We start from the raw sequence: 27,748 nt of genomic DNA on the forward strand, positions 1-27,748 counted from the left end.
TGAGAGCTCTACGTGTGCTTTATTCATTCACTGTGCAGTTCCCTAATGAGAGCTCTACCGGTGCTTTATTCATTCATTGTGCAGTTCCTTAATGAGAGCTCTACCGGTGCTTTATTCATTCATTGTGCAGTTCCCTAATGGGAGCTCTACGTGTGCTTTATTCATTCCCTGTGCAGTTCCCTAATGAGAGCTCCACCGGTGCTTTATTCATTCACTGTGCAGTTCCCTAATGAGAGCTCTACATGTGCTTTATTCATTCACTGTGCAGTTCCCTAATGAGAGCTCTACCGGTGCTTTATTCATTCACTGTGCAGTTCCCTAATGAGAGCTCTACCGGTGCTTTATTCATTCACTGTGCAGTTCCCTAATGAGAGCTCTACCGGTGCTTTATTCATTCACTGTGCAGTTCCCTAATGAGAGCTCTACCGGTGCTTTATTCATTCACTGTGTACTTCCCTAATGAGAGCTCTACCGGTGCTTTATTCACTGTGTACTTCCCTAATGGGAGCTCTACCGGTGCTTTATTCATTCACTGTGCAGTTCCCTAATGAGAGCTCTACCGGTGCTTTATTCATTCACTGTGCAGTTCCCTAATGAGAGCTCTACCGGTGCTTTATTCATTCACTGTGCAGTTCCCTAAAGAGAGCTCTACCGGTGCTTTATTCATTCACTGTGCAGTTCCCTAATGAGAGCTCTACGTGTGCTTTATTCATTCACTGTGCAGTTCCCTAAAGAGAGCTCTACCGGTGCTTTATTCATTCATTGTGCAGTTCCCTAATGAGAGCTCTACGTGTGCTTTATTCATTCACTGTGCAGTTCCCTAATGAGAGCTCTACCGGTGCTTTATTTATTCACTGTGCAGTTCCCTAATGAGAGCTCTACCGGTGCTTTATTCATTCACTGTGCAGTTCCCTAATGAGAGCTCTACCGGTGCTTTATTTATTCACTGTGCACTTCCCTAATGAGAGCTCTACCGGTGCTTTATTCATTCATTAGGCAGTTCCCTAATGAGAGCTCTACCGGTGCTTTATTCATTCACTGTGCAGTTCCCTAATGAGAGCTCTACCGGTGCTTTATTCATTCATTGTGCAGTTCCCTAATGAGAGCTCTACCGGTGCTTTATTCATTCATTGTGAAGTTCCCTAATGAGAGCTCTACCGGTGCTTTTTTCATTCATTGTGCAGTTCCCTAATGAGAGCTCTACCGGTGCTTTATTCATTCACTGTGCAGTTCCCTAATGAGAGCTCTACCGGTGCTTCATTCATTCACTGTATACTTCCCTAATGAGAGCTCTACGTGTGCTTTATTCATTCACTGTGTACTTCCCTAATGAGAGCTCTACCGGTGCTTTATTCATTCATTGTGCAGTTCCCTAATGAGAGCTCTACCGGTGCTTTATTCATTCACTGTGCAGTTCCCTAATGAGAGCTCTACCGGTGCTTTATTCATTCACTGTGCAGTTCCCTAATGAGAGCTCTACCGGTGCTTTATTCATACATTGTGCAGTTCCCTAATGAGAGCTCTACCGGTGCTTTATTCATTCATTGTGCAGTTCCCTAATGAGAGCTCTACCGGTGCTTTATTCATTCACTGTGCAGTTCCCTAATGAGAGCTCTACCGGTGCTTTATTCATTCATTGTGCAGTTCCCTAATGAGAGCTCTACCGGTGCTTTATTCATTCCCTGTGCAGTTCCCTAATGAAAGCTCTACCGGTGCTTTATTCTTTCATTGTGCAGTTCCCTAATGAGAGCTCTACCGGTGCTTTATTCATTCCCTGTGCAGTTCCCTAATGAGAGGTCCACCGGTGCTTTATTCATTCACTAGGCAGTTCCCTAATGAGAGCTCTACCGGTTCTTTATTAATTCATTGTGCAGTTCCCTAATGAGAGCTCTACCGGTGTTTTATTCATTCATTGTGCAGTTCCCTAATGAGAGCTCTACGGGTGCTTTATTCATTCACTGTGCAGTTCCCTAATGAGAGCTCTACCGGTGCTTTATTCATTCATTGTGCAGTTCCCTAATGAGAGCTCTACGTGTGCTTTATTCATTCACTGTGCAGTTCCCTAATGAGAGCTCTACCGGTGCTTTATTCTTTCATTGTGCAGTTCCCTAATGAGAGCTCTACCGGTGCTTTATTCATTCCCTGTGCAGTTCCCTAATGAGAGCTCTACCGGTGCTTTATTCATTCATTGTGCAGTTCCCTAATGAGAGCTCTACCGGTGCTTTATTCATTCACTGTGCAGTTCACTAAAGAGAGCTCTACCGGTGCTTTATTCATTCACTGTGTACTTTCCTAATGAGAGCTCTACCGGTGCTTTATTCATTCACTTTGCAGTTCCCTAATGAGAGCTCTACCGGTGCTTTATTCATTCACTGTGTACTTCCCTAATGAGAGCTCTACCGGTGCTTTATTCATTCACTGTGCAGTTCCCTAATGAGAGCTCTACCGGTGCTTTATTCATTCACTGTGCAGTTCCCTAATGAGAGCTATACCGGTGCTTTATTCATTCATTGTGCAGTTCCCTAATGAGAGCTCTACCGGTGCTTTATTCATTCACTGTGCTGTTCCCTAATGAGAGCTCTACCGGTGCTTTATTCATTCACTGTGTACTTCCCTAATGAGAGCTCTACCGGTGCTTTATTCATTCACTGTGCAGTTCCCTAATGAGAGCTCTACCGGTGCTTTATTCATTCACTGTGGAGTTCCCTAAGGAGAGCTCTACGTGTGCTTTATTCATTCACTGTGCAGTTCCCTAAGGAGAGCTCTACGTGTGCTTTATTCATTCACTCTATACTTCCCTAATGGGAGCTCTACCGGTGCTTTATTCATTCACTGTGCAGTTCCCTAATGAGAGCTCCACGGGTGCTTTATTCATTCCCTGTGCAGTTCCCTAATGAGAGCTCCACGGGTGCTTTATTCATTCCCTGTGCAGTTCCCTAATGAGAGCTCCACAGGTGCTTTATTCATTCACTGTGCAGCTCCCTAATGAGAGCTCCACCGGTGCTTTATTCATTCCCTGTGCAGTTCCCTAAAGAAAGATCTACCTGTGCTTTATTCATTCATTGTGTGGTTCTCTAATGAGAGCTCTACCGGTGCTTTATTCATTCACTGTATACTTCCCTAATGAGAGCTCTACCGGTGCTTTATTCATTCACTGTGTACTTCCCTAATGAGAGCTCTACCGGTGCTTTATTCATTCACTGTGTACTTCCCTAATGAGAGCTCTACCGGTGCTTTATTCATTCACTGTATACTTCCCTAATGAGAGCTCTACCGGTGCTTTATTCATTCACTGTGTACTTCCCTAATGAGAGCTCTACCGGTGCTTTATTCATTCACTGTATACTTCCCTAATGAGAGCTCTACCGGTGCTTTATTCATTCACTGTGCAGTTCCCTAATGAGAGCTCTACCGGTGCTTTATTCATTCACTGTGCAGTTCCCTAATGAGAGCTTCACCGGTGCTTTATTCATTCACTGTGCAGTTCCCTAATGAGAGCTCTACCGGTGCTTTATTCATTCACTGTGTACTTCCCTAATGAGAGCTCTACCGGTGCTTTATTCACTGTGCACTTCCCTAATGGGAGCTCTACCGGTGCTTTATTCATTCACTGTGCAGTTCCCTAATGAGAGCTCTACCGGTGCTTTATTCATTCACTGTGCAGTTCCCTAATGAGAGCTCTACCGGTGCTTTATTCATTCACTGTGCAGTTCCCTAAAGAGAGCTCTACCGGTGCTTTATTCATTCACTGTGCAGTACCCTAATGAGAGCTCTACATGTGCTTTATTCATTCACTGTGCAGTTCCCTAAAGAGAGCTCTACCGGTGCTTTATTCATTCATTGTGCAGTTCCCTAATGAGAGCTCTACGTGTGCTTTATTCATTCACTGTGCAGTTCCCTAATGAGAGCTCTACCGGTGCTTTATTCATTCACTGTGCAGTTCCCTAATGAGAGCTCTATCGGTGCTTTATTCATTCACTGTGCAGTTCCCTAATGAGAGCTCTACCGGTGCTTTATTCATTCACTGTGCAGTTCCCTAATGAGAGCTCTACCGGTGCTTTATTCATTCACTGTGCAGTTCCCTAATGAGAGCTCTACCGGTGCTTTATTCATTCACTGTGCAGTTCCCTAATGAGAGCTCTACCGGTGCTTTAATCATTCCCTGTGCAGTTCCCTAATGAGAGCTCTACCGGTGCTTTATTCATTCACTGTGCAGTTCCCTAGTGAGAGCTCTACCGGTGCTTTATTCATTCACTGTGCAGTTCCCTAATGAGAGCTCTACCGGTGCTTTATTCATTCACTGTGCAGTTCCCTAATGAGAGCTCTACCGGTGCTTTATTCATTCACTGTGCAGTTCCCTAGTGATGTATTCATTCATTGTGCAGTTCCTTTGTGGTAGCTCTGCATGTGCTTCACTCATTCATTCTGCAGTTCAGTAATTGGAGCTCTACTTGTGCTTCATTCATTCATTGTGTAGTTGACTAGTGCGAGCTGTACATGTGCTTTATTCACTCATTGTGCAGTTCCCCTGTGGGAGCTTCACGTGTGCTTTATTCATTCATTCTTTAGTTCTCTAATGGGAGCTCTACGTGTGTTTTGTTTATTCATTGTGTAGTTCCTTTGTGGAAGCTCCTGGGGACCGTTATTCATTCATTCTGTTCTTACCTGATCTGAGTTGTAGTTGCGCTTTATTCTTTCATTCATTCATTCATTCTGTAGCTCCCTGTTGGCAGTTACAAAGTTGGCTTATTCATTTATTCTTTTCTTCCCTACTGGGAGCTTTTACGCTGTTGAATAATTCGTAAATAATCAAATATATTTATTTATTGTAGGATTTGCCACAAACCATTACAATGTGAAAATATACTATTAAAAAACAATAATATATTTTTTTAAAACACAGCTTTAGATTCAACATTATAGTACAGACCTAATCTAAATGTGTTTACAGTACTCTTAGTAACTACAGGTAAAGAGTATTGTGTACTGGGTTATGCTAGCTCAAGCTGCTTTTAAGAACTCAGTGCTGCTCCTACGGCAATCTTCATAGTTGTTTGACCAATCAGATCATTTAAAACATGTCCCAGTCTGGAGTCTTCCAGGCGCTATTTCCGTTTCCGCTGTGGGGCTCGAGGGGTCAGAGGTCGGGGTGCTCGTCTCCCTGATGCCTCCTGGGACAGGAGCAGCTCAGCCTTTCACTGTTAGTAAAACCCTGTCCTCATTAACAGTAAACACCTTCTAACTCTGGAGAAGACAGACACCAGTAAAGACAGCTTTGCCCTGACCCCTGCACTGACCCCTGCACTGACTCCTGCACTGACCTCGTGATGCTCACGGCTGCTCTTTCTTCCACAGACTCGAAGACTGTTACCTGTGGGATGAGGAGTGGTCACCTGATCCCAGGTCCTCCGATGAGGAGAGTTCACCTGATCCCTGGTTCTCTGATGAGGAGGCGCCGGTGCCAGAGCCAGACATATCCGTGCTGTGCGCGGCGCTGGGGGATCCGCGGAGCCGCGTTCGGGAGCTCAGGTAAGGCAAGTCTTTCTTCCTCATGTTCTTTGGGGGGAGGGGTGTTACGTCATTCCCACCAAGTCCATGTTAGGGTCAGGCGTGGGGGATCCTCTTTTGAGTATAAACCTCTCTTCTGTTGTCAGCAGCAGTTATAGGATACAGTGAGGTTCCCCTGTCTGTTCATATTGTAATGAGATGGCTCAGTGAGCAAATGCACCCATGCCAGGGCTCTGTCTGCATCTTTCAGTCACGGGTTCCTATTCTAGTGCGATCGCTATCTGGCCCCAGGGCCACCACGACCCTCAGTATCTGGAGGGCCGTCAGTCCGAAGAGTGGAGGCCTTTTTCTGGCAGTTACTGTGGCAGGGGTGCTGAGGGGGGGGGAGGGGGCTCTACATATTTCTCCCCCAGAGGAGGCAAGAACCATCAACAAAGCAGGCTCTGAAGGGCTCACATGTTGTTAGCGGCTTCATCCATGTTCACACGCACCCTCCTTTCATGCAATCACTATCACTTCATGTCAGCCTTTCATGTGTCATCTTCTTAAACAAACCTACTACTGACACTATGCACGTCACCATTTATATCCCATGAGACAGTTGCTATCTAAACAAGCATTGACAAAGTCAAGAGGTCTGGCCTATCATCTAGATACAGTAACTCAAGATCTGTGGTCTATATTTTGACGAGGCCAATCGGGGGGACATCATTTGATATAGGCTCTGATATTCTGGCTGAAGGGGTATTCAAGAATCCATTGTTTTGTAGCTGCAGTTTGGTAGGTCCATAGTATCAGGGCTAGACTGGTCCTGTATTTGAACTGTCCTCTATGTAATGATGTAATTAAGGTATTGTGCAATAACTTAACGGGCTGCACATAATTGTGTGATGATTAGTACGTGATGTAATTATTTAAGATGAATTTTTAGAAGCACATTTTTCTCTCCTTTTTATGAATTTAAAAGATGTATGTTATTCATAATTATATAAAATTTCTATTCATTGTATTTGTGGTAAACTTATCATTGATGTAAGAGATACCCTATCCTCTTTGGACTTTCTGCGGTGCACGTTAGGAATCGTAGCCATATTAAGAAAAGGCACGAAGACAATTACACCCTGTCCCTGATTTTAAAAATTGTGTGGCTCCTGAAGAAGGCGTTGTCTTACACGCCGAAACGCGCGTCGAAATATACTTGCCACCTTTGGTTTTATTATTAACTGTTGATCTAATTTTATGTTGATGCTGTAGTATTGTTTTTAATAATCTATTTTGTTTATTGTGATTTATGAATTGTCCCTTTTAAACAATCTTGTGTATAAAATATGTTTTTTGATAAATAAATAATACATGTATGTATATGCCTTTATTTAGTTGTCCGTCCCTCCTTGCATTAGTTTCCTTGTTCATGATTGCCTAGGAAGTTTTCACACACTTGTTTATTTCCCTGTCCTAGGAATAGTTATTTCTATTCAGGGGGCCCTTGTTTTTCACATATAAAAGTGTGCCACATTCCTGTAAGAATTCATTTCTTGAAAATGAAAGATTTCTGATTCTAATTCAGTCATTATTAGATGTCCTTTTGAATTAGAATAAACAGTGTGTCTTTAACAAGATTTAAGTCCTTCAGATCTTTACTAGATGTCTCTCTCAAGTCACAATAAAACAGTGTGGTCTTGAACAAGACTTCAGTCCTTCAGAACTTTACTAGATGTCTCTCTCAAGTCAGAAGAAACAGTGCGGTCTTCAACAAGACTTAGTCCTTCAGAACTTTACTAGGTGTCTCTCTCAAGTCACAATAAAACAGTGTGGTCTTGAACAAGACTTCAGTCCTTCAGAACTTTACTAGATGTCTCTCTCAAGTCAGAAGAAACAGTGCGGTCTTCAACAAGACTTTAGTCCTTCAGAACTTTACTAGATGTCTCTCTCAAGTCACAATAAAACAGTGTGGTCTTGAACAAGTTTTCAGTCCTTCAGAACTTTACTAGATGTCTCTCTCAAGTCAGAAGAAACAATGTGGTCTTCAACAAGACTTCAGTCCTTCAGAACTTTACTAGATGTCTCTCTCAAGTCAGAAGAAACAGTGCGGTCTTTAACAAGACTTCAGTCCTTCAGAACTTTACTAGATGTCTCTCTCAAGTCACAATAAAACAGTGTGGTCTTGAACAAGACTTCAGTCCTTCAGAACTTTACTAGATGTCTCTCTCAAGTCAGAAGAAACAGTGTGGTCTTGAACAAGACTTCAGTCCTTCAGAACTTTACTAGATGCATCTCTCAAGTCAGAAGAAACCGTGCTGCCTTCAACAAGACTTCAGTCCTTCAGAACTTTACTATATGTCTCTCTCAAGTCAGAAGAAACAGTGCGGCCTTCAACAAGACTTCAGTCCTTCAGAACTTTACTAGATGTCTCTCTCAAGTCAGAAGAAACAGTGCAGCCTTTAACAAGACTTCAGTCCTTCAGAACTTTACTAGATGTCTCTCTCAAGTCAGAAGAAACAGTGCGGCCTTCAACAAGACTTCAGTCCTTCAGAACTTTACTAGATGTCTCTCTCAAGTCAGAAGAAACAGTGCGGTCTTTAACAAGACTTCAGTCCTTCAGAACTTTACGAGATGTCTCTCTCAAGTCAGAAGAAACAGTGTGGTCTTTAACAAGACTTCAGTCCTTCAGAACTTTACTAGATGTCCTTTTGAGTCAGAAGAAACAGTGTTGTCTTTAACAAGACTTCAGTCCTTCAGAACTTTACTAGATGCATCTGTCAAGTCTGAAGAAACCGTGCTGCCTTCAACAAGACTTCAGTCCTTCAGAACTTTACTAGATGTCTCTCTCAAGTCAGAAGAAACAGTGCGGTCTTTAACAAGACTTCAGTCCTTCAGAACTTTACTAGATGTCCTTTTGAGTCAGAAGAAACAGTACGGTCTTTAACAAGACTACAGTCCTTCAGAACTTTACTAGATGTCTCTCTCAAGTCACAATAGAACAGTGTGGTCTTGAACAAGACTTCAGTCCTTCAGAACTTTACTAGATGCATCTCTCAAGTCAGAAGAAACCGTGCTGCCTTCAACAAGACTTCAGTCCTTCAGAACTTTACTAGATGTCTCTCTCAAGTCAGAAGAAACAGTGCGGCCTTCAACAAGACTTCAGTCCTTCAGAACTTTACTAGATGTCTCTCTCAAGTCAGAAGAAACAGTGCGGTCTTCAACAAGACTTCAGTCCTTCAGAACTTTACTAGATGTCCTTTTGAGTCAGAAGAAACCGTGCTGCCTTCAACAAGACTTCAGTCCTTCAGAACTTTACTATATGTCTCTCTCAAGTCAGAAGAAACAGTGCGGCCTTCAACAAGACTTCAGTCCTTCAGAACTTTACTAGATGTCTCTCTCAAGTCAGAAGAAACAGTGCAGCCTTTAACAAGACTTCAGTCCTTCAGAACTTTACTAGATGTCTCTCTCAAGTCAGAAGAAACAGTGCGGCCTTCAACAAGACTTCAGTCCTTCAGAACTTTACTAGATGTCTCTCTCAAGTCAGAAGAAACAGTGCGGTCTTTAACAAGACTTCAGTCCTTCAGAACTTTACGAGATGTCTCTCTCAAGTCAGAAGAAACAGTGTGGTCTTTAACAAGACTTCAGTCCTTCAGAACTTTACTAGATGTCCTTTTGAGTCAGAAGAAACAGTGTTGTCTTTAACAAGACTTCAGTCCTTCAGAACTTTACTAGATGCATCTGTCAAGTCTGAAGAAACCGTGCTGCCTTCAACAAGACTTCAGTCCTTCAGAACTTTACTAGATGTCTCTCTCAAGTCAGAAGAAACAGTGCGGTCTTTAACAAGACTTCAGTCCTTCAGAACTTTACTAGATGTCCTTTTGAGTCAGAAGAAACAGTACGGTCTTTAACAAGACTACAGTCCTTCAGAACTTTACTAGATGTCTCTCTCAAGTCACAATAGAACAGTGTGGTCTTGAACAAGACTTCAGTCCTTCAGAACTTTACTAGATGCATCTCTCAAGTCAGAAGAAACCGTGCTGCCTTCAACAAGACTTCAGTCCTTCAGAACTTTACTAGATGTCTCTCTCAAGTCAGAAGAAACAGTGCGGCCTTCAACAAGACTTCAGTCCTTCAGAACTTTACTAGATGTCTCTCTCAAGTCAGAAGAAACAGTGCGGTCTTCAACAAGACTTCAGTCCTTCAGAACTTTACTAGATGTCTCTCTCAAGTCAGAAGAAACAGTGTGGTCTTTAACAAGACTTCAGTCCTTCAGAACTTTACTAGATGTCTCTCTCAAGTCAAAAGAAACAGTACGGTCTTCAACAAGACTTCAGTCCTTCAGAACTTTACTAGATGTCTCTCTCAAGTCAGAAGAAACAGTGCGGTCTTCAACAAGACTTCAGTCGAACAGAACTTTACTAGATGTCGTTCTCAAGTCAGAAGAAACAGTGCGGTCTTCAACAAGACTTCAGTCGAACAGAACTTTACTAGATGTCGCTCTCAAGTCAGAAGAAACAGTGCGGTCTTCAACAAGACTTCAGTCCAACAGAAGTTTACTAGATGTCTCTCTCAAGTCAGAAGAAACAGTGGGGCCTTCAACAAGACTTCAGTCCTTCAGAACTTTACTAGATGTCTCTCTCAAGTCAGAAGAAGCAGTGCGGTCTTCAACAAGACTTCAGTCCAACAGAACTTTACTATATGTCTCTCTCAAGTCAGAAGAAACAGTGTGGTCTTCAACAAGACTTCAGTCCTTCAGAACTTTACTAGATGTCTCTCTCAAGTCAGAAGAATCAGTGTGGCCTTCCACAAGACTTCAGTCCTTCAGAACTTTACTAGATGTCTCTCTCAAGTCAGAAGAAACAGTGTAGTCTTTAACAAGACTTCAGTCCTTCAGAACTTTACTAGGTGTCTCTCTCAAGTCACAATAAAACAGTGTGGTCTTAAACAAGACGTCAGTCCTTCAGAACTTTACTAGATGCTTCTCTCAAGTCTGAAGAAACCGTGCTGCCTTCAACAAGACTTCAGTCCTTCAGAACTTTACTAGATGTCTCTCTCAAGTCAGAAGAAACAGTGCGGTCTTCAACAAGACTTCAGTCCTTCAGAACTTTACTAGATGTCCTTTTGAGTCAGAAGAAACAGTGTGGTCTTTAACAAGACTTCAGTCCTTCAGAACTTTACTAGATGTTCTTTTGAGTCAGAAGAAACAGTGTGGTCTTTAACAAGACTTCAGTCCTTCAAAACTGTACTAGATGTCTCTCTCAAGTCAGAAGAAACAGTGTGGTCTTTAACAAGACTTCAGTCCTTCAGAACTTTACTAGATGTCTCTCTCAAGTCAGAAGAAACAGTGTGGTCTTGAACAAGACTTCAGTCCTTCAGAACTTTACTAGATGTCTCTCTCAAGTCAGAAGAAACAGTGCGGCCTTCAACAAGACTTCAGTCCAACAGAACTTTACTAGATGTCTCTCTCAAGTCAGAAGAAACAGTGCGGTCTTCAACAAGACTTCAGTCCAACAGAACTTTACTAGATGTCTCTCTCAAGTCAGAAGAAACAGTGCGGCCTTCAACAAGACTTCAGTCCTTCAGAACTTTACTAGATGTCTCTCTCAAGTCAGAAGAAACAGTGCGGTCTTCAACAAGACTTCAGTCCTTCGGAACTTTACTAGATGTCTCTCTCAAGTCAGAAGAAACCGTGCTGCCTTCAACAAGACTTCAGTCCTTCAGAACTTTACTAGATGTCTCTCTCAAGTCAGAAGAAACAGTGCGGCCTTCAACAAGACTTCAGTCCTTCGGAACTTTACTAGATGTCTCTCTCAAGTCAGAAGAAACAGTGCGGTCTTCAACAAGACTTCAGTCCAACAGAACTTTACTAGATGTCTCTCTCAAGTCAGAAGAAACAGTGTGGTCTTGAACAAGACTTCAGTCCTTCAGAACTTTACTAGATGTCTCTCTCAAGTCAGAAGAATCAGTGTGGCCTTCCACAAGACTTCAGTCCTTCAGAACTTTACTAGATGTCTCTCTCAAGTCAGAAGAAACAGTGTAGTCTTTAACAAGACTTCAGTCCTTCAGAACTTTACTAGGTGTCTCTCTCAAGTCTCAATAAAACAGTGTGGTCTTGAACAAGACTTCAGTCCTTCAGAACTTTACTAGATACATCTCTCAAGTCTGAAGAAACCGTGCTGCCTTCAACAAGACTTCAGTCCTTCAGAACTTTACTAGATGTCTCTCTCAAGTCAGAAGAAACAGTGCGGTCTTCAACAAGACTTCAGTCCTTCAGAACTTTACTAGATGTCCTTTTGAGTCAGAAGAAACAGTGTGGTCTTTAACAAGACTTCAGTCCTTCAGAACTTTACTAGATGTCTCTCTCAAGTCAGAAGAAACAGTGTGGTCTTTAACAAGACTTCAGTCCTTCAGATCTTTACTAGATGTCTCTCTCAAGTCAAAAGAAACAGTACGGTCTTCAACAAGACTTCAGTCCTTCAGAACTTTACTAGATGTCTCTCTCAAGTCAGAAGAAACAGTGCGGTCTTCAACAGGACTTCAGTCGAACAGAACTTTACTAGATGTCGCTCTCAAGTCAGAAGAAACAGTGCGGTCTTCAACAAGACTTCAGTCCAACAGAAGTTTACTAGATGTCTCTCTCAAGTCAGAAGAAACAGTGCGGCCTTCAACAAGACTTCAGTCCTTCAGAACTTTACTAGATGTCTCTCTCAAGTCAGAAGAATCAGTGTGGCCTTCCACAAGACTTCAGTCCTTCAGAACTTTACTAGATGTCTCTCTCAAGTCAGAAGAAACAGTGTAGTCTTTAACAAGACTTCAGTCCTTCAGAACTTTACTAGGTGTCTCTCTCAAGTCACAATAAAACAGTGTGGTCTTGAACAAGACTTCAGTCCTTCAGAACTTTACTAGATGCATCTCTCAAGACTGAAGAAACCGTGCTGCCTTCAACAAGACTTCAGTCCTTCAGAACTTTACTAGATGTCTCTCTCAAGTCAGAAGAAACAGTGCGGTCTTCAACAAGACTTCAGTCCTTCAGAACTTTACTAGATGTCCTTTTGAGTCAGAAGAAACAGTGTGGTCTTTAACAAGACTTCAGTCCTTCAGAACTTTACTAGATGTTCTTTTGAGTCAGAAGAAACAGTGTGGTCTTTAACAAGACGTCAGTCCTTCAAAACTGTACTAGATGTCTCTCTCAAGTCAGAAGAAACAGTGTGGTCTTAAACAAGACTTCAGTCCTTCAGAACTTTACTAGATGTCTCTCTCAAGTCAGAAGAAACAGTGTGGTCTTGAACAAGACTTCAGTCCTTCAGAACTTTACTAGATGTCTCTCTCAAGTCAGAAGAAACAGTGAATGTGTGAATGTGTTGGACTTGTAAAGCGCACAGCTGCCCGTAAGCGTCCCAGCGCTGGAGACCGCTGGGGAACCCGTCCTGGCTTTCCCTGTGAGATGGTCCCTTCTGGGTATCTCCAAGGTGAAACCAGGCATCCCCGGCGTCTGTGGGGGGCCGTTGTAGAGATGAGGCAAGCTTAATGCCCAGAGTTGCCAAGTGCGGCCTTCAACAAGACTTCAGTCCTTCAGAACTTTACTAGATGTCTCTCTCAAGTCAGAACAAACAGTGTGGTCTTCAACAAGACTTCAGTCCAACAGAACTTTACTAGATGTCTCTCTCAAGTCAGAAGAAACAGTGCGGTCTTCAACAAGACTTCGGTCCAACAGAACTTTACTAGATGTCTCTCTCAAGTCAGAAGAAACAGTGCAGCCTTCAACAAGACTTCAGTCCTTCAGAACTTTACTAGATGTCTCTCTCAAGTCAGAAAAAACAGTGTGGTCTTCAACAAGACTTCAGTCCTTCAGAACTTTACTAGATGTCTCTCTCAAGTCAGAAGAAACCGTGCAGTCTTCAACAAGACTTCAGTCCAACAGAACTTTACTAGATGTCTCTCTCAAGTCAGAAGAAACAGTGTGGTTTTCAACAAGACTTCAGTCCTTCAGAACTTTACTAGATGTCTCTCTCAAGTCAAAAAAACCAGTACGGTCTTCAACAAGACTTCAGCCCTTCAGAACTTTACTAGATGTCGCTCTCAAGTCAGAAGAAACAGTGCGGTCTTCAACAAGACTTCAGTCCAACAGAAGTTTACTAGATGTCTCTCTCAAGTCAGAAGAAACAGTGCGGTCTTCAACAAGACTTCAGTCCTTCAGAACTTTACTAGATGTCCTTTTGAGTCAGAAGAAACAGTGTGGTCTTTAACAAGACTTCAGTCCTTCAAAACTGTACTAGATGTCTCTCTCAAGTCAGAGGAAACAGTGCGGTCTTCAACAAGTCTTCAGTCCTTCAGAACTTTACTAGATGTCTCTCTCAAGTCAGAAGAAACAGTGTGGTCTTTAACAAGACTTCAGTCCTTCAGAACTTTACTAGATGTCTCTCTCAAGTCAAAAAAAAAGTACGGTCTTCAACAAGACTTCAGCCCTTCAGAACTTTACTAGATGTCTCTCTCAAGTCAGAAGAAACAGTGCGGTCTTCAACAAGACTTCAGTCGAACAGAACTTTACTAGATGTCGCTCTCAAGTCAGAAGAAACAGTGCGGTCTTCAACAAGACTTCAGTCCAACAGAAGTTTACTAGATGTCTCTCTCAAGTCAGAAGAAACGGTGCGGCCTTCAACAAGACTTCAGTACTTCAGAACTTTATTAGATGTCTCTCTCAAGTCAGAAGAAACAGTGCGGTCTTCAACAAGACTTCAGTCCAACAGAACTTTACTAGATGTCTCTCTCAAGTCAGAAGAAACAGTGTGGTCTTCAACAAGACTTCAGTCCTTCAGGACTTTACTAGATGTCTCTCTCAAGTCAGAAGAATCAGTGTGGCCTTCCACAAGACTTCAGTCCTTCAGAACTTTACTAGATGTCTCTCTCAAGTCAGAAGAAACAGTGTAGTCTTTAACAAGACTTCAGTCCTTCAGAACTTTACTAGGTGTCTCTCTCAAGTCACAATAAAACAGTGTGGTCTTGAACAAGACTTCAGTCCTTCAGAACTTTACTAGATGCATCTCTCAAGTCTGAAGAAACCGTGCTGCCTTCAACAAGACTTCAGTCCTTCAGAACTTTACTAGATGTCTCTCTCAAGTCAGAAGAAACAGTGCGGTCTTCAACAAGACTTCAGTCCTTCAGAACTTTACTAGATGTCCTTTTGAGTCAGAAGAAACAGTGTGGTCTTTAACAAGACTTCAGTCCTTCAGAACTTTACTAGATGTTCTTTTGAGTCAGAAGAAACAGTGTGGTCTTTAACAAGACTTCAGTCCTTCAAAACTGTACTAGATGTCTCTCTCAAGTCAGAAGAAACAGTGTGGTCTTTAACAAGACTTCAGTCCTTCAGAACTTTACTAGATGTCTCTCTCAAGTCAGAAGAAACAGTGTGGTCTTGAACAAGACTTCAGTCCTTCAGAACTTTACTAGATGTCTCTCTCAAGTCAGAAGAAACAGTGCGGCCTTCAACAAGACTTCAGTCCTTCAGAACTTTACTAGATGTCTCTCTCAAGTCAGAAGAAACAGTGTGGTCTTCAACAAGACTTCAGTCCAACAGAACTTTACTAGATGTCTCTCTCAAGTCAGAAGAAACAGTGCGGTCTTCAACAAGACTTCAGTCCAACAGAACTTTACTAGATGTCTCTCTCAAGTCAGAAGAAACAGTGCGGCCTTCAACTAGACTTCAGTCCTTCAGAACTTTACTAGATGTCTCTCTCAAGTCAGAAGAAACAGTGTGGTCTTCAACAAGACTTCAGTCCTTCGGAACTTTACTAGATGTCTCTCTCAAGTCAGAAGAAACAGTGCGGTCTTCAACAAGACTTCAGTCCAACAGAACTTTACTAGATGTCTCTCTCAAGTCAGAAGAAACAGTGTGGTCTTCAACAAGACTTCAGTCCTTCAGAACTTTACTAGATGTCTCTCTCAAGTCAGAAGAATCAGTGTGGCCTTCCACAAGACTTCAGTCCTTCAGAACTTTACTAGATGTCTCTCTCAAGTCAGAAGAAACAGTGTAGTCTTTAACAAGACTTCAGTCCTTCAGAACTTTACTAGGTGTCTCTCTCAAGTCACAATAAAACAGTGTGGTCTTGAACAAGACTTCAGTCCTTCAGAACTTTACTAGATGCATCTCTCAAGTCTGAAGAAACCGTGCTGCCTTCAACAAGACTTCAGTCCTTCAGAACTTTACTAGATGTCTCTCTCAAGTTAGAAGAAACAGTGCGGTCTTCAACAAGACTTGAGTCCTTCAGAACTTTACTAGATGTCCTTTTGAGTCAGAAGAAACAGTGTGGTCTTTAACAAGACTTCAGTCCTTCAGAACTTTACTAGATGTCTCTCTCAAGTCAGAAGAAACAGTGTGGTCTTTAACAAGACTTCAGTCCTTCAGAACTTTACTAGATGTCTCTCTCAAGTCAGAAGAAACAGTGCGGTCTTCAACAGGACTTCAGTCGAACAGAACTTTACTAGATGTCGCTCTCAAGTCAGAAGAAACAGTGCGGTCTTCAACAAGACTTCAGTCCAACAGAAGTTTACTAGATGTCTCTCTCAAGTCAGAAGAAACAGTGCGGCCTTCAACAAGACTTCAGTCCTTCAGAACTTTACTAGATGTCTCTCTCAAGTCAGAAGAAACAGTGCGGTCTTCAACAAGACTTCAGTCCAACAGAACTTTACTAGATGTCTCTCTCAAGTCAGAAGAAACAGTGTGGTCTTCAACAAGACTTCAGTCCTTCAGAACTTTACTAGATGTCTCTCTCAAGTCAGAAGAATCAGTGTGGCCTTCCACAAGACTTCAGTCCTTCAGAACTTTACTAGATGTCTCTCTCAAGTCAGAAGAAACAGTGTAGTCTTTAACAAGACTTCAGTCCTTCAGAACTTTACTAGGTGTCTCTCTCAAGTCACAATAAAACAGTGTGGTCTTGAACAAGACTTCAGTCCTTCAGAACTTTACTAGATGCATCTCTCAAGTCTGAAGAAACCGTGCTGCCTTCAACAAGACTTCAGTCCTTCAGACCTTTACTAGATGTCTCTCTCAAGTCAGAAGAAACAGTGCGGTCTTCAACAAGACTTCAGTCCTTCAGAACTTTACTAGATGTCCTTTTGAGTCAGAAGAAACAGTGTGGTCTTTAACAAGACTTCAGTCCTTCAGAACTTTACTAGATGTTCTTTTGAGTCAGAAGAAACAGTGTGGTCTTTAACAAGACGTCAGTCCTTCAAAACTGTACTAGATGTCTCTCTCAAGTCAGAAGAAACAGTGTGGTCTTTTACAAGACTTCAGTCCTTCAGAACTTTACTAGGTGTCTCTCTCAAGTCACAATAAAACAGTGTGGTCTTGAACAAGACTTCAGTCCTTCAGAACTTTACTAGATGCATCTCTCAAGTCTGAAGAAACCGTGCTGCCTTCAACAAGACTTCAGTCCTTCAGGACTTTACTAGATGTCTCTCTCAAGTCAGAAGAAACAGTGCGGTCTTCAACAAGACTTCAGTCCTTCAGAACTTCACTAGATGTCCTTTTGAGTCAGAAGAAACAGTGTGGCCTTCAACAAGACTTCAGTCCTTCAGAACTTTACTAGATGTCTCTCTCAAGTCAGAAGAAACAGTGCGGTCTTCAACAAGACTTTAGTCCTTCAGAACTTTACTAGATGTCTCTCTCAAGTCACAATAAAACAGTGTGGTCTTCAACAAGACTTCAGTCCTTCAGAACTTTACTAGATGTCTCTCTCAAGTCACAATAAAACAGTGTGGTCTTGAACAAGACTTCAGTCCTTCAGAACTTTACTAGATGTCTCTCTCAAGTCAGAAGAAACAATGTGGTCTTCAACAAGACTTCAGTCCTTCAGAACTTTACTAGATGTCTCTCTCAAGTCAGAAGAAACAGTGCGGTCTTTAACAAGACTTCAGTCCTTCAGAACTTTACTAGATGTCTCTCTCAAGTCACAATAAAACAGTGTGGTCTTGAACAAGACTTCAGTCCTTCAGAACTTTACTAGATGTCTCTCTCAAGTCAGAAGAAACAGTGCGGCCTTCAACAAGACTTCAGTCCTTCAGAACTTTACTAGATGTCTCTCTCAAGTCAGAAGAAACAGTGCGGTCTTTAACAAGACTTCAGTCCTTCAGAACTTTACTAGATGTCTCTCTCAAGTCAAAAGAAACAGTACGGTCTTCAACAAGACTTCAGTCCTTCAGAACTTTACTAGATGTCTCTCTCAAGTCAGAAGAAACAGTGCGGTCTTCAACAAGACTTCAGTCGAACAGAACTTTACTAGATGTCGCTCTCAAGTCAGAAGAAACAGTGCGGTCTTCAACAAGACTTCAGTCCAACCGAAGTTTACTAGGTGTCTCTCTCAAGTCACAATAAAACAGTGTGGTTTTGAACAAGACTTCAGTCCTTCAGAACTTTACTAGATGCATCTCTCAAGTCTGAAGTAACCGTGCTGCCTTCAACAAGACTACAGTCCTTCAGAACTTTACTAGATGTCTCTCTCAAGTCACAATAGAACAGTGTGGTCTTGAACAAGACTTCAGTCCTTCAGAACTTTACTAGATGCATCTCTCAAGTCAGAAGAAACCGTGCTGCCTTCAACAAGACTTCAGTCCTTCAGAACTTTACTAGATGTCTCTCTCAAGTCAGAAGAAACAGTGCGGTCTTCAACAAGACTTCAGTCCTTCAGAACTTTACTAGATGTCTCTCTCAAGTCAGAAGAAACAGTGCGGTCTTCAACAGGACTTCAGTCGAACAGAACTTTACTAGATGTCGCTCTCAAGTCAGAAGAAACAGTGCGGTCTTCAACAAGACTTCAGTCCAACAGAAGTTTACTAGATGTCTCTCTCAAGTCAGAAGAAACAGTGCGGCCTTCAACAAGACTTCAGTCCTTCAGAACTTTACTAGATGTCTCTCTCAAGTCAGAAGAAACAGTGCGGTCTTCAACAAGACTTCAGTCCAACAGAACTTTACTAGATGTCTCTCTCAAGTCAGAAGAAACAGTGTGGTCTTCAACAAGACTTCACTCCTTCAGAACTTTACTAGATGTCTCTCTCAAGTCAGAAGAATCAGTGTGGCCTTCCACAAGACTTCAGTCCTTCAGAACTTTACTAGATGTCTCTCTCAAGTCAGAAGAAACAGTGTAGTCTTTAACAAGACTTCAGTCCTTCAGAACTTTACTAGGTGTCTCTCTCAAGTCACAATAAAACAGTGTGGTCTTGAACAAGACTTCAGTCCTTCAGAACTTTACTAGATGCATCTCTCAAGTCTGAAGAAACCGTGCTGCCTTCAACAAGACTTCAGCCCTTCAGAACTTTACTAGATGTCTCTCTCAAGTCAGAAGAAACAGTGCGGTCTTCAACAAGACTTCAGTCCTTCAGAACTTTACTAGATGTCCTTTTGAGTCAGAAGAAACAGTGTGGTCTTTAACAAGACTTCAGTCCTTCAGAACTTTACTAGATGTTCTTTTGAGTCAGAAGAAACAGTGTGGTCTTTAACAAGACGTCAGTCCTTCAAAACTGTACTAGATGTCTCTCTCAAGTCAGAAGAAACAGTGTGGTCTTTTACAAGACTTCAGTCCTTCAGAACTTTACTAGGTGTCTCTCTCAAGTCACAATAAAACAGTGTGGTCTTGAACAAGACTTCAGTCCTTCAGAACTTTACTAGATGCATCTCTCAAGTCTGAAGAAACCGTGCTGCCTTCAACAAGACTTCAGTCCTTCAGGACTTTACTAGATGTCTCTCTCAAGTCAGAAGAAACAGTGCGGTCTTCAACAAGACTTCAGTCCTTCAGAACTTCACTAGATGTCCTTTTGAGTCAGAAGAAACAGTGTGGCCTTCAACAAGACTTCAGTCCTTCAGAACTTTACTAGATGTCTCTCTCAAGTCAGAAGAAACAGTGCGGTCTTCAACAAGACTTTAGTCCTTCAGAACTTTACTAGATGTCTCTCTCAAGTCACAATAAAACAGTGTGGTCTTCAACAAGACTTCAGTCCTTCAGAACTTTACTAGATGTCTCTCTCAAGTCACAATAAAACAGTGTGGTCTTGAACAAGACTTCAGTCCTTCAGAACTTTACTAGATGTCTCTCTCAAGTCAGAAGAAACAATGTGGTCTTCAACAAGACTTCAGTCCTTCAGAACTTTACTAGATGTCTCTCTCAAGTCAGAAGAAACAGTGCGGTCTTTAACAAGACTTCAGTCCTTCAGAACTTTACTAGATGTCTCTCTCAAGTCAAAAGAAACAGTACGGTCTTCAACAAGACTTCAGTCCTTCAGAACTTTACTAGATGTCTCTCTCAAGTAAGAAGAAACAGTGCGGTCTTCAACAAGACTTCAGTCGAACAGAACTTTACTAGATGTCGCTCTCAAGTCAGAAGAAACAGTGCGGTCTTCAACAAGACTTCAGTCCAACAGAAGTTTACTAGGTGTCTCTCTCAAGTCACAATAAAACAGTGTGGTCTTGAACAAGACTTCAGTCCTTCAGAACTTTACTAGATGCATCTCTCAAGTCTGAAGAAACCGTGCTGCCTTCAACAAGACTACAGTCCTTCAGAACTTTACTAGATGTCTCTCTCAAGTCACAATAGAACAGTGTGGTCTTGAACAAGACTTCAGTCCTTCAGAACTTTACTAGATGCATCTCTCAAGTCAGAAGAAACCGTGCTGCCTTCAACAAGACTTCAGTCCTTCAGAACTTTACTAGATGTCTCTCTCAAGTCAGAAGAAACAGTGCGGCCTTCAACAAGACTTCAGTCTTTCAGAACTTTACTAGATGTCTCTCTCAAGTCAGAAGAAACAGTGCGGTCTTCAACAAGACTTCAGTCCTTCAGAACTTTACTAGATGTCTCTCTCAAGTCAGAAGAAACAGTGTGGTCTTTAACAAGACTTCAGTCCTTCAAAACGTTACTAGATGTCTCTCTCAAGTCAAAAGAAACAGTACGGTCTTCAACAAGACTTCAGTCCTTCGGGAACTTTACTAGATGTCTCTCTCAAGTCAGAAGAAACAGTGCGGTCTTCAACAAGACTTCAGTCGAACAGAACTTTACTAGATGTCGCTCTCAAGTCAGAAGAAACAGTGCGGTCTTCAACAAGACTTCAGTCCAACAGAAGTTTACTAGATGTCTCTCTCAAGTCAGAAGAAACAGTGGGGCCTTCAACAAGACTTCAGTCCTTCAGAACTTTACTAGATGTCTCTCTCAAGTAAGAAGAAACAGTGCGGTCTTCAACAAGACTTCAGTCCAACAGAACTTTACTATATGTCTCTCTTAAGTCAGAAGAAACAGTGTGGTCTTCAACAAGACTTCAGTCCTTCAGAACTTTACTAGATGTCTCTCTCAAGTCAGAAGAATCAGTGTGGCCTTCCACAAGACTTCAGTCCTTCAGAACTTTACTAGATGTCTCTCTCAAGTCAGAAGAAACAGTGTAGTCTTTAACAAGACTTCAGTCCTTCAGAACTTTACTAGGTGTCTCTCTCAAGTCACAATAAAACAGTGTGGTCTTGAACAAGACGTCAGTCCTTCAGAACTTTACTAGATGCATCTCTCAAGTCTGAAGAAACCCTGCTGCCTTCAACAAGACTTCAGTCCTTCAGAACTTTACTAGATGTCTCTCTCAAGTCAGAAGAAACAGCGCGGTCTTCAACAAGACTTCAGTCCTTCAGAACTTTACTAGATGTCCTTTTGAGTCAGAAGAAACAGTGTGGTCTTTAACAAGACTTCAGTCCTTCAGAACTTTACTAGATGTTCTTTTGAGTCAGAAGAAACAGTGTGGTCTTTAACAAGACTTCAGTCCTTCAAAACTGTACTAGATGTCTCTCTCAAGTCAGAAGAAACAGTGTGGTCTTTAACAAGACTTCAGTCCTTCAGAACTTTACTAGATGTCTCTCTCAAGTCAGAAGAAACAGTGTGGTCTTGAACAAGACTTCAGTCCTTCAGAACTTTACTAGATGTCTCTCTCAAGTCAGAAGAAACAGTGCGGTCTTCAACAGGACTTCAGTCGAACAGAACTTTACTAGATGTCGCTCTCAAGTCAGAAGAAACAGTGCGGTCTTCAACAAGACTTCAGTCCAACAGAAGTTTACTAGATGTCTCTCTCAAGTCAGAAGAAACAGTGCGGCCTTCAACAAGACTTCAGTCCTTCAGAACTTTACTAGATGTATCTCTCAAGTCAGAAGAAACAGTGCGGTCTTCAACAAGACTTCAGTCCAACAGAACTTTACTAGATGTCTCTCTCAAGTCAGAAGAAACAGTGTGGTCTTCAACAAGACTTCAGTCCTTCAGAACTTTACTAGATGTCTCTCTCAAGTCAGAAGAATCAGTGTGGCCTTCCACAAGACTTCAGTCCTTCAGAACTTTACTAGATGTCTCTCTCAAGTCAGAAGAAACAGTGTAGTCTTTAACAAGACTTCAGTCCTTCAGAACTTTACTAGGTGTCTCTCTCAAGTCACAATAAAACAGTGTGGTCTTGAACAAGACTTCAGTCCTTCAGAACTTTACTAGACGCATCTCTCAAGTCTGAAGAAACCGTGCTGCCTTCAACAAGACTTCAGTCCTTCAGAACTTTACTAGATGTCTCTCTCAAGTCAGAAGAAACAGTGCGGTCTTCAACAAGACTTCAGTCCTTCAGAACTTTACTAGATGTCCTTTTGAGTCAGAAGAAACAGTGTGGTCTTTAACAAGACTTCAGTCCTTCAGAACTTTACTAGATGTTCTTTTGAGTCAGAAGAAACAGTGTGGTCTTTAACAAGACGTCAGTCCTTCAAAACTGTACTAGATGTCTCTCTCAAGTCAGAAGAAACAGTGTGGTCTTTTACAAGACTTCAGTCCTTCAGAACTTTACTAGGTGTCTCTCTCAAGTCACAATAAAACAGTGTGGTCTTGAACAAGACTTCAGTCCTTCAGAACTTTACTAGATGCATCTCTCAAGTCTGAAGAAACCGTGCTGCCTTCAACAAGACTTCAGTCCTTCAGGACTTTACTAGATGTCTCTCTCAAGTCAGAAGAAACAGTGCGGTCTTCAACAAGACTTCAGTCCTTCAGAACTTCACTAGATGTCCTTTTGAGTCAGAAGAAACAGTGTGGCCTTCAACAAGACTTCAGTCCTTCAGAACTTTACTAGATGTCTCTCTCAAGTCAGAAGAAACAGTGCGGTCTTCAACAAGACTTTAGTCCTTCAGAACTTTACTAGATGTCTCTCTCAAGTCACAATAAAACAGTGTGGTCTTCAACAAGACTTCAGTCCTTCAGAACTTTACTAGATGTCTCTCTCAAGTCACAATAAAACAGTGTGGTCTTGAACAAGACTTCAGTCCTTCAGAACTTTACTAGATGTCTCTCTCAAGTCAGAAGAAACAGTGCGGCCTTCAACAAGACTTCAGTCCTTCAGAACTTTACTAGATGTCTCTCTCAAGTCACAATAAAACAGTGTGGTCTTGAACAAGACTTCAGTCCTTCAGAACTTTACTAGATGTCTCTCTCAAGTCAGAAGAAACAGTGCGGCCTTCAACAAGACTTCAGTCTTTCAGAACTTTACTAGATGTCTCTCTCAAGTCAGAAGAAACAGTGCGGTCTTCAACAAGACTTCAGTCCTTCAGAACTTTACTAGATGTCTCTCTCAAGTCAGAAGAAACAGTGTGGTCTTTAACAAGACTTCAGTCCTTCAGAACTTTACTAGATGTCTCTCTCAAGTCAAAAGAAACAGTACGGTCTTCAACAAGACTTCAGTCCTTCAGAACTTTACTAGATGTCTCTCTCAAGTCAGAAGAAACAGTGCGGTCTTCAACAAGACTTCAGTCGAACAGAACTTTACTAGATGTCGCTCTCAAGTCAGAAGAAACAGTGCGGTCTTCAACAAGACTTCAGTCCAACAGAAGTTTACTAGATGTCTCTCTCAAGTCAGAAGAAACAGTGGGGCCTTCAACAAGACTTCAGTCCTTCAGAACTTTACTAGATGTCTCTCTCAAGTCAGAAGAAACAGTGCGGTCTTCAACAAGACTTCAGTCCAACAGAACTTTACTATATGTCTCTCTCAAGTCAGAAGAAACAGTGTGGTCTTCAACAAGACTTCAGTCCTTCAGAACTTTACTAGATGTCTCTCTCAAGTCAGAAGAATCAGTGTGGCCTTCCACAAGACTTCAGTCCTTCAGAACTTTACTAGATGTCTCTCTCAAGTCAGAAGAAACAGTGTAGTCTTTAACAAGACTTCAGTCCTTCAGAACTTTACTAGGTGTCTCTCTCAAGTCACAATAAAACAGTGTGGTCTTGAACAAGACGTCAGTCCTTCAGAACTTTACTAGATGCATCTCTCAAGTCTGAAGAAACCCTGCTGCCTTCAACAAGACTTCAGTCCTTCAGAACTTTACTAGATGTCTCTCTCAAGTCAGAAGAAACAGCGCGGTCTTCAACAAGACTTCAGTCCTTCAGAACTTTACTAGATGTCCTTTTGAGTCAGAAGAAACAGTGTGGTCTTTAACAAGACTTCAGTCCTTCAGAACTTTACTAGATGTTCTTTTGAGTCAGAAGAAACAGTGTGGTCTTTAACAAGACTTCAGTCCTTCAAAACTGTACTAGATGTCTCTCTCAAGTCAGAAGAAACAGTGTGGTCTTTAACAAGACTTCAGTCCTTCAGAACTTTACTAGATGTCTCTCTCAAGTCAGAAGAAACAGTGTGGTCTTGAACAAGACTTCAGTCCTTCAGAACTTTACTAGATGTCTCTCTCAAGTCAGAAGAAACAGTGCGGCCTTCAACAAGACTTCAGTCCTTCAGAACTTTACTAGATGTCTCTCTCAAGTCAGAAGAAACAGTGTGGTCTTCAACAAGACTTCAGTCCAACAGAACTTTACTAGATGTCTCTCTCAAGTCAGAAGAAACAGTGCGGTCTTCAACAAGACTTCAGTCCAACAGAACTTTACTAGATGTCTCTCTCAAGTCAGAAGAAACAGTGCGGCCTTCAACTAGACTTCAGTCCTTCAGAACTTTACTAGATGTCTCTCTCAAGTCAGAAGAAACAGTGTGGTCTTCAACAAGACTTCAGTCCTTCGGAACTTTACTAGATGTCTCTCTCAAGTCAGAAGAAACAGTGCGGTCTTCAACAAGACTTCAGTCCAACAGAACTTTACTAGATGTCTCTCTCAAGTCAGAAGAAACAGTGTGGTCTTCAACAAGACTTCAGTCCTTCAGAACTTTACTAGATGTCTCTCTCAAGTCAGAAGAATCAGTGTGGCCTTCCACAAGACTTCAGTCCTTCAGAACTTTACTAGATGTCTCTCTCAAGTCAGAAGAAACAGTGTAGTCTTTAACAAGACTTCAGTCCTTCAGAACTTTACTAGGTGTCTCTCTCAAGTCACAATAAAACAGTGTGGTCTTGAACAAGACTTCAGTCCTTCAGAACTTTACTAGATGCATCTCTCAAGTCTGAAGAAACCGTGCTGCCTTCAACAAGACTGCAGTCCTTCAGAACTTTACTAGATGTCCTTTTGAGTCAGAAGAAACAGTGTGGTCTTTAACAAGACTTCAGTCCTTCAGAACTTTACTAGATGTCTCTCTCAAGTCAGAAGAAACAGTGTGGTCTTTAACAAGACTTCAGTCCTTCAGAACTTTACTAGATGTCTCTCTCAAGTCAAAAGAAACAGTACGGTCTTCAACAAGACTTCAGTCCTTCAGAACTTTACTAGATGTCTCTCTCAAGTCAGAAGAAACAGTGCGGTCTTCAACAGGACTTCAGTCGAACAGAACTTTACTAGATGTCGCTCTCAAGTCAGAAGAAACAGTGCGGTCTTCAACAAGACTTCAGTCCAACAGAAGTTTACTAGATGTCTCTCTCAAGTCAGAAGAAACAGTGCGGCCTTCAACAAGACTTCAGTCCTTCAGAACTTTACTAGATGTCTCTCTCAAGTCAGAAGAATCAGTGTGGCCTTCCACAAGACTTCAGTCCTTCAGAACTTTACTAGATGTCTCTCTCAAGTCAGAAGAAACAGTGTAGTCTTTAACAAGACTTCAGTCCTTCAGAACTTTACTAGGTGTCTCTCTCAAGTCACAATAAAACAGTGTGGTCTTGAACAAGACTTCAGTCCTTCAGAACTTTACTAGATGCATCTCTCAAGACTGAAGAAACCGTGCTGCCTTCAACAAGACTTCAGTCCTTCAGAACTTTACTAGATGTCTCTCTCAAGTCAGAAGAAACAGTGCGGTCTTCAACAAGACTTCAGTCCTTCAGAACTTTACTAGATGTCCTTTTGAGTCAGAAGAAACAGTGTGGTCTTTAACAAGACTTCAGTCCTTCAGAACTTTACTAGATGTTCTTTTGAGTCAGAAGAAACAGTGTGGTCTTTAACAAGACGTCAGTCCTTCAAAACTGTACTAGATGTCTCTCTCAAGTCAGAAGAAACAGTGTGGTCTTAAACAAGACTTCAGTCCTTCAGAACTTTACTAGATGTCTCTCTCAAGTCAGAAGAAACAGTGTGGTCTTGAACAAGACTTCAGTCCTTCAGAACTTTACTAGATGTCTCTCTCAAGTCAGAAGAAACAGTGAATGTGTGAATGTGTTGGACTTGTAAAGCGCACAGCTGCCCGTAAGCGTCCCAGCGCTGGAGACCGCTGGGGAACCCGTCCTGGCTTTCCCTGTGAGATGGTCCCTTCTGGGTATCTCCAAGGTGAAACCAGGCATCCCCGGCGTCTGTGGGGGGCCGTTGTAGAGATGAGGCAAGCTTAATGCCCAGAGTTGCCAAGTGCGGCCTTCAACAAGACTTCAGTCCTTCAGAACTTTACTAGATGTCTCTCTCAAGTCAGAACAAACAGTGTGGTCTTCAACAAGACTTCAGTCCAACAGAACTTTACTAGATGTCTCTCTCAAGTCAGAAGAAACAGTGCGGTCTTCAACAAGACTTCGGTCCAACAGAACTTTACTAGATGTCTCTCTCAAGTCAGAAGAAACAGTGCAGCCTTCAACAAGACTTCAGTCCTTCAGAACTTTACTAGATGTCTCTCTCAAGTCAGAAAAAACAGTGTGGTCTTCAACAAGACTTCAGTCCTTCAGAACTTTACTAGATGTCTCTCTCAAGTCAGAAGAAACCGTGCAGTCTTCAACAAGACTTCAGTCCAACAGAACTTTACTAGATGTCTCTCTCAAGTCAGAAGAAACAGTGTGGTTTTCAACAAGACTTCAGTCCTTCAGAACTTTACTAGATGTCTCTCTCAAGTCAAAAAAACCAGTACGGTCTTCAACAAGACTTCAGCCCTTCAGAACTTTACTAGATGTCGCTCTCAAGTCAGAAGAAACAGTGCGGTCTTCAACAAGACTTCAGTCCAACAGAAGTTTACTAGATGTCTCTCTCAAGTCAGAAGAAACAGTGCGGTCTTCAACAAGACTTCAGTCCTTCAGAACTTTACTAGATGTCCTTTTGAGTCAGAAGAAACAGTGTGGTCTTTAACAAGACTTCAGTCCTTCAGAACTTTACTAGATGTTCTTTTGAGTCAGAAGAAACAGTGTGGTCTTTAACAAGACTTCAGTCCTTCAAAACTGTACTAGATGTCTCTCTCAAGTCAGAGGAAACAGTGCGGTCTTCAACAAGTCTTCAGTCCTTCAGAACTTTACTAGATGTCTCTCTCAAGTCAGAAGAAACAGTGTGGTCTTTAACAAGACTTCAGTCCTTCAGAACTTTACTAGATGTCTCTCTCAAGTCAAAAAAAAAGTACGGTCTTCAACAAGACTTCAGCCCTTCAGAACTTTACTAGATGTCTCTCTCAAGTCAGAAGAAACAGTGCGGTCTTCAACAAGACTTCAGTCGAACAGAACTTTACTAGATGTCGCTCTCAAGTCAGAAGAAACAGTGCGGTCTTCAACAAGACTTCAGTCCAACAGAAGTTTACTAGATGTCTCTCTCAAGTCAGAAGAAACGGTGCGGCCTTCAACAAGACTTCAGTACTTCAGAACTTTATTAGATGTCTCTCTCAAGTCAGAAGAAACAGTGCGGTCTTCAACAAGACTTCAGTCCAACAGAACTTTACTAGATGTCTCTCTCAAGTCAGAAGAAACAGTGTGGTCTTCAACAAGACTTCAGTCCTTCAGGACTTTACTAGATGTCTCTCTCAAGTCAGAAGAATCAGTGTGGCCTTCCACAAGACTTCAGTCCTTCAGAACTTTACTAGATGTCTCTCTCAAGTCAGAAGAAACAGTGTAGTCTTTAACAAGACTTCAGTCCTTCAGAACTTTACTAGGTGTCTCTCTCAAGTCACAATAAAACAGTGTGGTCTTGAACAAGACTTC

General features: G+C 42.0%; 1 protein-coding gene across 1 annotated transcript in view; it reads left to right on the plus strand.

The window, feature by feature from the left end:
* Positions 1-27,748, plus strand: part of LOC144763074 (NACHT, LRR and PYD domains-containing protein 12-like) — a 699,377-nt gene that overhangs the window by 414,998 nt on the left and 256,631 nt on the right. The window contains exon 5 of the mRNA XM_078648376.1: positions 5,356-5,529. Coding sequence (XP_078504502.1) covers positions 5,356-5,529 — 174 coding nt within the window. The remainder of the gene's footprint in view (positions 1-5,355; positions 5,530-27,748) is intronic.

The sequence above is a fragment of the Lissotriton helveticus genome, chromosome 6 (genome assembly GCF_964261635.1).
Source record: "Lissotriton helveticus chromosome 6, aLisHel1.1, whole genome shotgun sequence".
Classification (NCBI taxonomy): Eukaryota; Metazoa; Chordata; class Amphibia; order Caudata; family Salamandridae; genus Lissotriton; species Lissotriton helveticus.